At 33.5% G+C, this 13754-nt stretch overlaps 1 protein-coding gene across 1 annotated transcript; it reads right to left on the bottom strand.

Moving 5' to 3' along the window:
* Nucleotides 1–3855: 3855 nt before the first annotated feature.
* LOC104216191 (transcription initiation factor TFIID subunit 10-like) lies at nucleotides 3856–5601 on the bottom strand. The gene is made up of 2 exons (XM_009766191.2): nucleotides 5241–5601; nucleotides 3856–4523 (listed from the first exon to the last, which is right to left on the bottom strand). The coding sequence occupies exon 2, from the start codon at nucleotides 4432–4434 to the stop codon at nucleotides 4012–4014; it is 423 nt and encodes a 140-aa protein (XP_009764493.1). The 5' UTR covers nucleotides 4435–4523; nucleotides 5241–5601; the 3' UTR covers nucleotides 3856–4011.
* Between the last annotated feature and the right edge of the window lie 8153 nt (nucleotides 5602–13754).

The following is a 13754-nucleotide window of genomic DNA, read 5'->3' on the forward strand; positions in this document are numbered from 1 at the left end:
ATTTATGTTTGACAGCCTAATTCATGTGGGTTTTGGGAATGGGAAGATGAAATCTTCCCGCGAAGTGATTTCATGTGAAGTGGGTTTTGGGAATGGGAATGTGAGTTTATATGTGAAGTCCAATCACTTCGCGGGAAATCTTCCCATTCCCAAAACCCACATGAATTAGGCTGTCAAACATAAATCAACAAGAAGATTTAGGTTTCAAATTGAAATAAAATTATTAACAAAAAAAGAGAAGAGAACTGAAAAATATGGTAACCTTGGGCCTCAGACATTTGTAGAATTTTCTTCCAGGGTTACATAGAGTAGACAAAGTAAAGTGTTTGGCTATAATGCCACAACGACACCTAATCTGTGATGAACAACTAGCTTGCGACATTTAACAACCAAAGCTACGACGAGAATGAAATAATGAGAAATTTTTGGGAAGATTTCAGTCGCGCCCTAAGTTCTTAGCAATGGAGTTTATTTTGGGGGAGAAGAAGAAAACGCTGGGTATGGGTTAAATTGGTTGGACTGAAATTTGGTTTTGGGGGGACTAAATAGCCTTTGGGTTTGGGGCTAATAAATTAGTGGAAGTCCCAATTGGCAGCTGAGTTGGCAGCTGACTTGGAAAAAAGAGATGGGGTCAGCTGCCACTTGGACGAGTAATTGCATAGACTTTATTAACGGTAAGGAAAAGATTGAACGTAAAGTGTAACGGGGGACGAATGTGCATGAATTTCAAAAGTACAGGGACAATAATGGCCTTTTCCCTAAAATTTATGTAGCGTCCAGTTTTCCTTCACCGTTGAATTTTTGTCCACTTTTAAAAAAAAGCTGAATTGATACTCAAGTTTTTAGATAACTTCAGATGCATACACTTTTCTCTTCTTCTTTACTGTTGTTATCTTCTTCTTTGTGCTTAGAGTTACTTTTTCTTCTTCTTAGTTGCAAAATCAGTTTGTTAAATTTGTTATCATTTCGACAATTGATGATTAGAATTTGCTCTTTATGATATTTGAAAGTTATGTTTCAAATTTGAGCTCATTTGGAGTAGATTTGAGCATTGAATCGTGTATTGGATTGTTGAAAATCGAAGAACAAGTTTATATTTCAAAACTTAAGATTCGAAATTTGAAGTTGCATTCAGTAGATTGAACTACTTCAGATTTGATTTCTAAATTTGCATTGAAGAGATTAAACTACTTCAAATTCGAATTTCTGAAGTTTCGTTTGAAAGATAGAAGAACTTCGAATTTGATATTTGAAGTTGCATTAAAGAGATTGAACTACTTCAGATCCGAGCGGATACACTTTACAAAATTTTGTGCAATGCGGGTATAACTTCAATGGACATCCCAAAAGTGAGTATATATAAAAATGCCCCTAGTCAAACTCTTCTATGTATAACTAAATTATACATATATTATACATCTATTAACTAAATATATAATTGGGTGTGTGACTATTTAAGTTAATTCTTTTAAATTTTTTAGATGCTCATTACATTCAAGCAAAGCTTAAAAGAATATGCTTTTTGAAAAGAAAAAAAAATCTAAACTTTCATAAGATTTTAATTGACTCAAACTTCAAATAATATTTATTCATTTTTTCACATATTGCATATATGGAATTCCTGTTAATTGATGATCATTCTCTATACAGCTTTACGAACGAAAACTATCAATAATATAACCAAACATTGTCATAAACTCATAAATGTTGCTAATATTTAGTTTGTAGTTTCGTCTCATTTTATTGACTTAAATACAAAATTAGAACATAAAATTATTTTGGCCTAATACATACTTTTCCCCTTTAACTTGTATGTAAATTTTTTTGACACACTGCGAATTTACGTGTAATATTCTTACCAATCCTAGAGCGAAAGGATAGAGGAGTCCAGAAATGATGGGATACTTCAGAGGCTCCTAGTGTTTTAATAAGAGCGAGAGCAAAACACATGGCTTTCAAGCAGGCGTGTTGATGAAACAGGCTCTTCAAGCTGGTCAAAGTAGCGTTAACTCCATCAATTTTAAAGCAAAATCCAATTGAACTTCAACTGATTTGACATATAAGTTTATATTACATAATATAATATATACTATATTTGTTAGTAGTATACATCGGATAAACTATTGATATTATACATGAAAGGTATATCGTATTGTATACTTATAATAATATCATATATGTTTATATATAATATATTGTACATGATATTTATTAGCAGTATATATCAGATTTTTTCTCCAACATACACATGAGATAAACTAAAGAGATATTATACAATAAAGGTATGATGTAGTGTACACTCATACCAATATCATATAAGTTTATATTGGAGTATATAATATATTGTATACTATATTTATTAATAGTATACATCATTTTTTTCCCTCAAAGATAAACTAAAATGATATTATACAATGAATTAAGATATACTTATACATCGGTTCATATGAGTTTATACTATATAATACATTATCCACTATATTTATTATTAGCACACACCAAATGAGTTTTGACAATGGGGAAGAGGCTTGGGATTATCCTTTAATGGATAAATTTAGAAAAACTAATACAGATAGATACGTTTTAGTTGAGAGAGAATCTCAAGAGAGAGATATAAGGATATATTTTAGGTTAGAGAATCTCAAGATAAATATATTGGGAATATAAAAAGTTAAAGTAGTTATAACTTATTTAATTAAGTTTTGAATAAGTTGTATTCCGTGTAAATTCCTCATATAGATATACCTATAGCATAAATTTTATCTATAATACCGATTGTTTAAAACAATATTCATAGTTCTCAGGTAATACTATATCTCCCATTCAAAATAAGTGTTTTTGACACATTCATTAAGAAAATCACTTAACATCATTAGTATAGGGGTTATTTAACTAAGTTATTATTTATATCTTTTCAGTTACTCTTTATATGTTCTCATATGTTATCTTAAAGCGAAGTCAGAAATTTTCTCAAGGGTGTTCAAAACTTAAAAGAAGTTAAAATTTTCCGACAAAGGGTATTCGCGTTGTATAGTATATAACTCTGAAACATAATATTTTACCTATATATACATTTTTATTTTTCGGCAAATGGTAGTTAATTGACCACCCTTTAATGCATGTAGCTTCGTCTCTGATTTAAATGATTTTGTTTTTTTTTTCAATATGAGGGTATATAAGCTATTTAAATATGAACAAGGAAAATAACATTATAGGCAAGATGGATACATTTTTTTCCCTTCTTTATGTCAAAGTTGGATGCTTATATTATTTTTGTTGATATCAGAAATTCTACTGTCTATTTTCTTCTTTTTGAGCTGAGGATCTCTTGAAAATAACCTCTTTACTCCTCCAGGGTAGGGGTAAGGTCTGCGTAAATTTTACCTTCCCCAGACTCCGCTTATAAAATTTTACTGAGTTGTTCTTGTTGTTATTTTATGTCAAGTTGGTCTTTGTTTTACTCTAACTAATATTATTTACCCAATAAGAATTTATACCATTATTTTTATAAGATATTAAAGATGGATATACTAAAATTCGATCAATCTCAATTTATAACGATTGAAAAGAAAGATTACTTTTAAATTAGAAAAATGAGACTTTTTGTTTAGTCAAAAAAATGACTCTACTATTATTTTTATAAGATTTTAAAAATAAAAATGCTAAAGTTAAGTCAATTTTAATCTACAATATCGTACATAAAGAACATCAAATTATAATTTATAAAATGAGATTTTCTGTTGGCTATGATATTTAGAACTACTAATTGATAGATACACTTGGATTTTAATGATGGGAAGAAGTTCATGTTTAAAAAGTAAACTTTTTTTTTTTTTTTTTGGTGGCAACTACAGCTAACATTGATAAGTAAATCAGATACAAAGTAGTCAAAAGTTGTATCCTTCAACACATATATAGCTTGAGAGATATGTAGAAGATGACAAGACAATGCCCTCGCGACCATCAGAAGACGACAAATGTGATTACAGAGATTTGTAGGCAGGCAATACATCATTCCTCTCTTGAAGCAGGATCTAACCCAGCGGACGGGCTATCAGCAAAGTATTCTTGATGTTTGACATTCACACCATACTCTCGTAGAGATTTTGAAAGATCATCCATCGGGCGTTTGTCCTTTTGCTGCTTATCTCTTTTATCCTTGACAGTAGCTGACTGCCTTGCCTTGCAATGCTGGAGAGCATCAGTGGCAACATCTGCAATAAATTTCTGTGTAGCAACTGCCACCAACCTTATTAATGGAATGTCAGGGCATTGGAAACCACTTTTACCCAAGTAATGCTCCACTAATTCATCTGGAATAGCGGGGGTATAGTCCATTAAGGAAGCAAGGAAATCGGCGAGGGCAGTGTCATCTTCGTGTCTTCCTTCACTCGTTTGCTGGCCCCCCTGACTCTGACTCTGACTCTGGTTCATTTCAACGGCGCCGTTCGGAGTTTCAACTTCGCCGGAGGTAAAATAGGGGTGCGAAACCACAGAGGTAAGGAGGTTTTCCAACGCTCGCTCTGTAAAAAAAAAAAAAAAACTTTTTGAGAGCACATTATCTGAATGCACGTGTGAATATTAAGATGTGGTACGCAAATAGGGAGGAAGTAAGATCTTAAACACAAAATAGGAAAAAATAAAAGAAAGCATGGTTCAATTATAAAACATGTAACATATGATAGAATAATTCAAGAGCAATAGCACATAAATATTCAGAAAGCACTGAAATATAAATCTTACTTATGTATACATTATTCGAATTCTACCCAAATATGAAACTATAGCGGCTCTAATTTCTTTTCAACAACACAGAACTTCATTCTCCGAATTCTAGCCATAGCAAAGTTTCTTAATTTTGGACGAGCTTCATAAACACCAATTACGGTTTATATTTCAAAAAACTAGAGAAATTGAATTTCAGTCACTAATATGCAATTCTTGAAGAAAACAAAAGAAGGTTCAAAAGGGACTATGTGAATCTGCAAAAGAGAAAAAAACATTGCTAACAATTTAGAAGATTTACGATTTAGAGAATCGGGATGTCAACAAAATCAAGAAAAATTAGAGAAAATTCAGAGATTCAATCAACAAAAGTGAGAACAAGACACAAAAAAGAGGCAAGCAAAACCTTCTAGTTTAGCCCCATCTTTTTTAAACCCTAAACTCGAAACTGAAATTTACCATTAGAAAAGTGGAAACAAGATGGAGAATTCCAAGTATAACTTTCAAAATCTTACCCAGAAAAAGATTCGGCGGCTGCAGAGAGACGTGTGAAGGATGAAATTTGTTTTGGGTTTAGGAGAAATAGCCTGATGTCAAGAGAGAGAGAAAAGGAGCACCGGCGTGTATTTCCGTTAATTCAGAAACTCCTTGAGGCTATTCCAGTCATTTTACTTTCCCTATTCCGGGCAGACGAGCATGAACGCATAGAATATCAACGCAAACAGTATTCACAAACTCGAAGAAAGAGCAATTGGAGAAAAAAAGAAAAGAAAGAAGAGCAAATCTCTCTTGAGAAAAACCAATTCAGTTTCAGCGTCTTCAACTCTCTCTTCCAACAATTAGTTCCGATTTTTAGGAGTTTCTTTTCCCACAAATTCTTGTTAAAGTTTCCTTTTCTATTTTTACACTTTCCCCATTTTTTTTTGGGAAAGAATTCATTCAGATCTGCACATATTTGTTGTGTATTTTCGGTATTTTTAACCTCAATTGACCGAATCAGACCTATTCAGACTTTTTTAAAATAAAAAAAACAAATATACTTAATGGGCTAACATCTGATTCATTCAGATTCAGACCCTCAAACAAATGAGGCCTAAATGTCAACAAACTATATTAGCCTTATAATTTTAAATTTAGTTTTAAAGATTTTTTAAAAAAAATTAATGATTAATTCAGGTGCCTATATAGCGTATGTTTTGAAGCGTCTTTAACATCTGCACTTTTTAAAATTAGTATGTCTTGTCTTAAATCACATCCTTTTGAAAATTTCTCAAAAAAAGATAATTTAAACCTCCAAATGTTTGTTACAAAAATATTATACAATTGTTGTATCCCCTTTTTTCAATTAGGACAGAAAATATATATTTCTTATTTTTGTCTTGTTTTGGTATTTTAAAGTAATTTAGTTGAAATCTACAATTATAATTAAAGTTAAGATATTGGGAAGCAATAACAAACTTCATTTTCTGGTAAATTTGGTTTTCGAATAAAACTCTTAATCCAACAATATTTCTCGTTATGTGTTTGAAATAACACAATATAAATTCACTTTTTCATTGTCTTTGCTATGTAATTAGTACCATATTTCTCCTAATTTCTTTTACATAATATCTATGTACCCCAATTTACGTATCTCCATTTAGTTTAGACATGATTATTTAGGTAATTAAATGGATAATCAACTTTAACAAATGGAAAAAGTGTTGATAAGCTTAGAGAAAAAGTTTTCACTTTAAAGAAAGAATAGCTTTGAAACAATATAAAATATAGGATAATTAATTTATACAAAAGGAGTTAAGTTTAATTTTTTTCATGTTATTATATAGGAGCACTAATATTTTACTATTTTATATACCAAGATATATGGGTAAAGTGACACGCCTGTATTAGAATTATTTACTTTTGTGCATACATCTATGATCTAAATATCTAATACAAAATCCCTGGTATGTGATGTCATGTCAAAGTAAACTGGGACCCACGGATATAAAGAGCATTGAACTATGGTGTCTTAAAGGGTTAAATTATCTGCACAACAAAATAAAATCAAAGCAGCTACTATAAGAGAAAATATTTGGACCAACGGGAATAATGTGCTTAGGTAAAATTATGAAATTACCCTCTTCAGCAAGCAGGCATGTTGACGATACAGCCACCTCACTGTTGCTTCTAATATAAGAGATAATAATATAAGAGAAAATATTGTTTGTTTCCATTTTCCTTTTATTCTGTTTGTGTAGCTTGTTTGGATGGTTGTTACATGATGTATTGTAACGTAATGTTATTTTATATATAATGTTTGTTTTAATTATTATTTAAATTTTATTGTATCGTATCGTTAAATTTATCGTTACGTAATGACAAAAAATGCTACTTTATGCGACGACCGATTTGGTATGGCCGTGTCGTTACCTTATTTTTGTCTCTATCTTGCCTTTCCTTATTGTTAAATAATCTTATTTTATCTTTTACCTTACTTTTTTTATATAATAAAAATTATAACTCGTACCCTTCTTTTTCTTTATAATATTGCAAGTGTACTTTCATATTTTTGATACATGACATCATGAAACGATGACAAACAATACAATTTATCCAATTATTGTAAAACGATATAGTACTTAATACAATACTAAAAAGCAAATTTGATTCTTTTATTCTTTTCCTCGATTTTTTATGTTTTTTTCTTCTGTCTTCCCATCTACATATAGTTGAAAGTAAAATATTAAATTTGTTTTTCTAGGACATAGAAGAATTCGATGCTTCCTATGCTTGCAAATAACGTCAGTCTATTCCGTCTGTTTAGAAAACAAGGTCACAGATTTTTTACCAAAAAGTTTTGGGACAAGGGCCAAATTTATCCCTATATTGATAAATAATTCATATATATCATCCGTTATACTTTCCGTCCAATTTTAACCCTAACATTAAGGTAATAAACAAATTTGTCCCCAGCCTTAATGGATGTCCATCAGAGCATTGAGACCCCTCAATTAAAAATGCCACGTAACTAACCTCACTACCCTCAATACTTGTCTTCCCCTTCGTTCTTCTTCCACCAGTGGCTCCACCACCCAAAAGCCTCAATTTTCATGACAATAAAGAGCTTCAAAATCAGAATTTAATCAATAATTTTCAGCCCCAACAATATAACCAACCAACTTAGAATGAACTTCAGCACCTGTTGAAGAACATGACAAACCCATCGAGTCTCCTTTCAAATACATCTTCCAAATCGGAAAGTAAATCTAAAGATGTATCGTGATTTAAATCAGAATTATTGGAGGTGAAGGATAAAGAGGAAATTGTGAGGCACATTTCACGGTGTTTGAATTGTTAACAGATCAAGTGTGAGCACTAGAAATCTAGTGGCTAGCTTCAAAAGATTGATATACCAGAGTGAAAGTTAGAGTGCATTACTATGGACTTTGTGGTAGGGTTCCACCAACTTTGAGAAAGTTTGACGCTATTTGGGTCATTGTTAATCGCTTGACCAAGTCGGCGCATTTCGTTCCGGTTATGACTTCTTAGACTTCAGAGAAGTTGGATCAGATATACATCAGAGAGCCGTTTGCTTGCACGGTATACCTTCCTAAGTCATTTCAGAACATGACGCTCAGTTTACATTGCACTTTTGGAGGTTCCGTTTAGAGTTAGTTGGGCACACGGGTGGAGCTCAGTAATGTATTTCACCTGTAGACAGATGGACAGCTCGAGCGTACCATTCAGAACCTTGAGGATATCTTGAGGGAATACATTATTGATTTTGAAGGCCAGTGCGATCAGTTTCTACCATTAGTGGGAGTTTTCTTATAATAATAGCTACCAGTCTTGTATCCATATGGCTCTGTATGAGACCTTATATGGTAGGTGGTGTCGTTCTCCGACTGGTTGGTTTGAGACCGGTGAGGTTAGGTGGTTGGGCAAATACTTGGTAAATAATGCTTTGGAGAAGGTAAAATTGATTTAGGAGAGGCTTCGTACAGCTCAGTCCAGACATAACAGTTATGCAGACAGGAAGGTTCTTGATATGCCATATAGGGGAAGGTGAGAAGGTTCTTTTTAGAGTTTTACCTATGAAGTCGTGATAAGGTTTGAAAAGAGAGGAAAGTTAAGCCCGAGGTTTATTGTTCCATTTGAGATGTTGGAGAGAGTTGGCGAGGTTGCTTATAAGCTTGTTTTTGCCTCCTAGTCTTTCGGGAGTTCATTTAGTATTGCGTGTTCTATGCTGTTACATCCCGTACTTTGGTATCAGGATGAGTTGTAGAATCCATGTGCTTGAAGGGATTAAGACTATTCATGAGATTATAGAGGATTTGCGACCATGTTATTATAAGACCCTATAAGTTTAACAACCTTGATACCATACCATTATATACATTTGATATGGTATTTTGAGTGATATACTTTTGTAAAAAAAAATTGAAAAATATGATTTTATATAGTTATTAATATTACTACTTTTGAATATGCTTTAAATTATACACATAATATAAGAAAGCTTATGAGATTTTCTTTATTATAAAGATAAATTATTTTCTCACAAGAAAAGAAAGTTATCTTTACCATTTTAAGAATTAAGCGTATGAAAATTTGTACTCTTGTTATGAGATTAGGAAAATTAGAAGTTGAGAAAATATGTATATTCTTACATGGATGTTATAATAAAATAATAATGTATATATTAATTTTTATATGGTACCACATGACCATGATAGTAAGATGTATAAAATATGTTAAAAGTGACTAGTATTTTAAGTAATCTGAGATAATTCTTAATTATGTGGGTAATTAGTTAATTATTGTTAATGAGAGATTAACTAGTTAATTAAGAGTTGGTGGGTGATTAATTAAGGCTTTCGGATTAAGCCCAACGTGGCAACAAGATTTAGCTCCAATTTGTGACTCTTAAGTCGCATTTTAAGGTGGCAAATTTTGATGAGTTTAGTGGATTAGTCATCCACAAGAGTGGGGCCCACAATCCCAATTTTAAGAGACTTTCCCATATGCTTAGCTTATGCTTATGCTTATGCTTGCTTGCTAATGGATGAAATCTCAAAACAACGAATTTATATGAAATCTTCAACAAAATTTGCATCTTAGCATCTTAGTAACGTGATTTTCTTGAAACAAAATTCAAACAACATCTCTTAGCATCTTAGCAACGTGAGATTTTACAATTTTAAGGGAGTACGTGTTACATCTCGTATTTTCGTACGCAAAAGTTTCGTCTTCAGTTAATTGACGTAGACTCGGGGATAAGATCATCTTGACGTTAACGTATTTACGCTATTTATAACAAGCTATAAAGAAGTGTCATGAAAGATAAAGGGTACACGAATTAAAGAAAACGAATTTTGTTGAAAGTGGCCAATTTGGGATAAAATACGGGTTAAGCAATAATACTCGATAATTATGAACTAGTACCATGCAAGATACCATATGACCACGATAGTATAATGTATAAAGTATATTAAAAATAAGTAAAATTTTAAGTAATTTGAGATAATTTTTAAATTATACGGTAATTGATTAATTACGGGGTAACGGAATATTATCCAGTTAACTAATAAGTGGATAAAAATTAACAAAATTACACCACAAAAGAAACGTGGCAACCAACCACTTTCCAAACAATGATTCATGGTCACGTTTGGAGTAGGTGGCTACCTAAGGGTTAATTGACATTTAATAAGTAGCTTACTACTTCCTTTTTGACAAGAGAACAAAAGATGTTCTTAATTAAAAAGTAAGAAACGTTTTCCTAGTTCAAAACAATTCAAGGAAGAGAAGTCCAAATTAGTTCAAATAATTCAAAGTAGAGAAGTCCAAAATTCATTCAAAACTATTCGGGGAGCAGAAGCTCATTTCGATCAAGAAAAATTCAAAGAAGCAAAAGCTTATTTCATTCAAAATACTTCAGCGTAATTCCATCAAAGTTTTGCGGTTACAAGAATACGTTGCAATCTTCGCCAAGAATATTATACGGAGTTTTTCCTACTCCAGGTATGTTAAGGTCATCCCTTCTTTCTTTTGGCATGGTCCAAATTATATAGAAGAAACGAGCAAATGCACAGTTTTCATATATTACTCTATTCATAAAAATACTAGGGGTGTCTATATTCTTGATTCCCCACGAGAATTATTATTATCTTCTGTTCATGGGTCTTAAAATAGTACGTAGTTGAAAAAGTTTATCCGGAAAAATTATTGAGATTATTACATATTTTTCATGCATTTCACCTATTTATACATGAGCATTGACCCATGACCAGATGGCATTATATACGCGTATATATGTAAATATATGTATATGGGATATGAGAAAAGGTTACGGCATTATATACGCACCACCACTTAATCAGTTGGTATATGTTGATGATGTTACCCACAGTGGCGAGATGATATAATGGGATGCCCTCAGTGGCTTGATGATATTATGTACACCCATACCTATGCATGACACGACATTTGTACGCACGTGCATAACATTATAAATGTTTCAGAATTCATAAAGTTATTCAGATTTATAGATGGATTTATTTATTCTATGTTTCATCTATGTCATTTACGTACTGATTTTCATGCCTTACATACTCAGTACATTTTTTGTACTGACGCCCTATTTTACGGGGCATGCGTTTCATGCCCGCAGGTGCAGGTAGGCAAGCTGACGGTCCCCATCTTAGGATCCCTGATCAGCGAGAGTTGGCGTGCTCCACTTGATTCGGAGCTGCTTTTGATATGGTACGACATGTTATATATATATATATATATATATATATATATATATATATATATATATATATATGCCTACGTATGCCTTGTTGGCTTGCCAACTTCCTATTTTGAGTTATATAGTTGTCTATAGCAGCCTTGTTGGCTCGCCCTACGTATGTTGCATGTATATGCGTATGTATGCCTTTTTGGGCAGATTTCCTTCATGTACATTATTGTCGTAATTCAGTAGATGTTATTCAGGTTTACATCTAACACGCATGCTTAAGAGTGTTTGACATATAGGACTCGGGCACCCGTTACGGCCCATCGGTTTGGGTCATGACAAAAGTGGTATTAGAGTAGTGCTGTTCTAGGGTTATCTACAGATCGTGTCTAGTAGAGTTTTGTTTATGGGTGTGTTGTGCACCACACTTATAGACAGGAGGCTACAAGACATATAGGATGTTATCCTCTCTTCTTATCTTAGATCGTGTGATATAAGCAATCATGTTCCTAACGATGTGTTACGTTTTTAGCGATGCCTCCGAAGACTACAGCCGCTAGCATGGGTCAGAAAGCTATGAAGGTGTTAGAAAGAGATATCAGTTATACTATGGAGTCAGACCCATCAGAGATCATGGTTTCTATTGAGGAGGATCCATCCGATCCATATGAGTCATCCATTCGAGCTGTTTCGACCACTCCGGCAGTAGATGAGATGAGAGGAGTTCCGACATCACCAAGCCCTTAGTTTCATAGCCCGTTGATCAGGGTATGAGGGGAGTAGTGCATGGGTTGGCACAACCGGGATTCCCTCAGGCTCAAAACTATGTCAAGGCATTTGCGGACACCAGCTCTTCTGAGGTTATAGATAGTCCACAGTCTTGGGAGTCCGTCAATCAAGGTTCGCCAGTGTATGTTATGGGATATGCATAGGAAAATAATAGTAGTCGGGCCAAGAGGAGGAAGGTAACCGATAAGGATATGAAGATTCCGCTCCAAAGTGTGTCTGATCGAGGTTCTTATATAGGACGAGGCAAGGACCCTCTACTTTAGACTTCCCCCAAGTGTCAGTTTTTGGTTGATGAGTTCCACCTCTTCTTGGAATATTACCAAGTCAGGGTTCTAAATGTGTTAGGTTATTTTATGAGGACGTAGGGAGCCCCATCCCGACTTGTATATATTATAGTTATGCCTACTTAGAGGTTTTGCAGACATCATCCTGTATATAGTTTTGGGTATGACATATCTACGGCCTAATCGACCCCTATGTATATAAATCTTTTTGTAAATTAGTTATGCAAGTTATGTTTTAATATTGTTACCTATATATATGGATGTGGCCCGAAATGGCCCGTGATAGATTTGATAATAAACAAGGATAAGATACGTGGTGTTCGGTTGGGTAGAACTTGATATTATAATAGGTATGGATTGATTGGCCTTTTGTTATGCTAACATCAAGTGTAGATCAAAGATGGTTTGATTTTAGTTTCTAGGAGAGCCTGTTTTAGAATGGAAAGGTAATGCCGCATCTCCAAGAGGTAAATTTATCTCCTATCTCAAGGCAAGGAAGATAATCAGAAAGGACTATATTTATCACTGAGTTCGGGTTTGGGATGTGGAAGTAGAGTTACCAACCATTCAATCCTTTCCTGTAGTTAATGAGTTTCCCGATGTTTTTCCCAATGAGATTCCGGGTCTTCCGCCAGAGTGAGAAATTGAGTTTGTCATTGACCTACTACTAGATACTCATCCAATATCTATTCCCCCTATAGAATGGCCCCGCAGAGCTGAAAGAGTTAAAGGAACAACTAAGGGGCTTGTTTGAAAAAGGTTTTATCAGACCTAGTATGTCACCGTGGGGAGCACCGGTGTTGTTTGTGAGAAAGAAAGCTGGTACCTTACGAATGTGTATTGATTATAGGCAGTTGAATAAGGTGACGATCAAGAATAAGTACCGGCTCCTGAGTATTGATGATTTATTTGATCAGTTACAAGGTGCCAAGTGTTTTTCAAAGATAAACTTGAGGTCCGGGTACCATCAGGTAAGGGTTAAGGAGAAAGATATTCTGAAGACAACATTCAGGACCAGATACGGGCACTTCAAGTTTCATGTTATAACGTTATCATGGATTTGATAAACTGTATGTTCAGGCCCTCTTTAGACATGTTTGTAATCATATTTATCGACGATATATATTGGTATATTCTCATTCAGAGGTTGAGCATGCGATCACTTGCGTTCTGTGCTCAGAGTTCTACAAAAAGGGAAGTTGTATGCAAAATTCTCTAAATATGAATTATGG

The sequence above is a fragment of the Nicotiana sylvestris genome, chromosome 4 (assembly GCF_000393655.2).
Source record: "Nicotiana sylvestris chromosome 4, ASM39365v2, whole genome shotgun sequence".
Taxonomy (NCBI): Eukaryota; Viridiplantae; Streptophyta; class Magnoliopsida; order Solanales; family Solanaceae; genus Nicotiana; species Nicotiana sylvestris.

Coding starts and splice junctions, on each gene's coding strand:
- LOC104216191 (XM_009766191.2), bottom strand. CDS start 4,434: ATGAACCAGAGTCAGAGTCAGAGTCAGGGGGGCCAGCAAACGAGTGAA.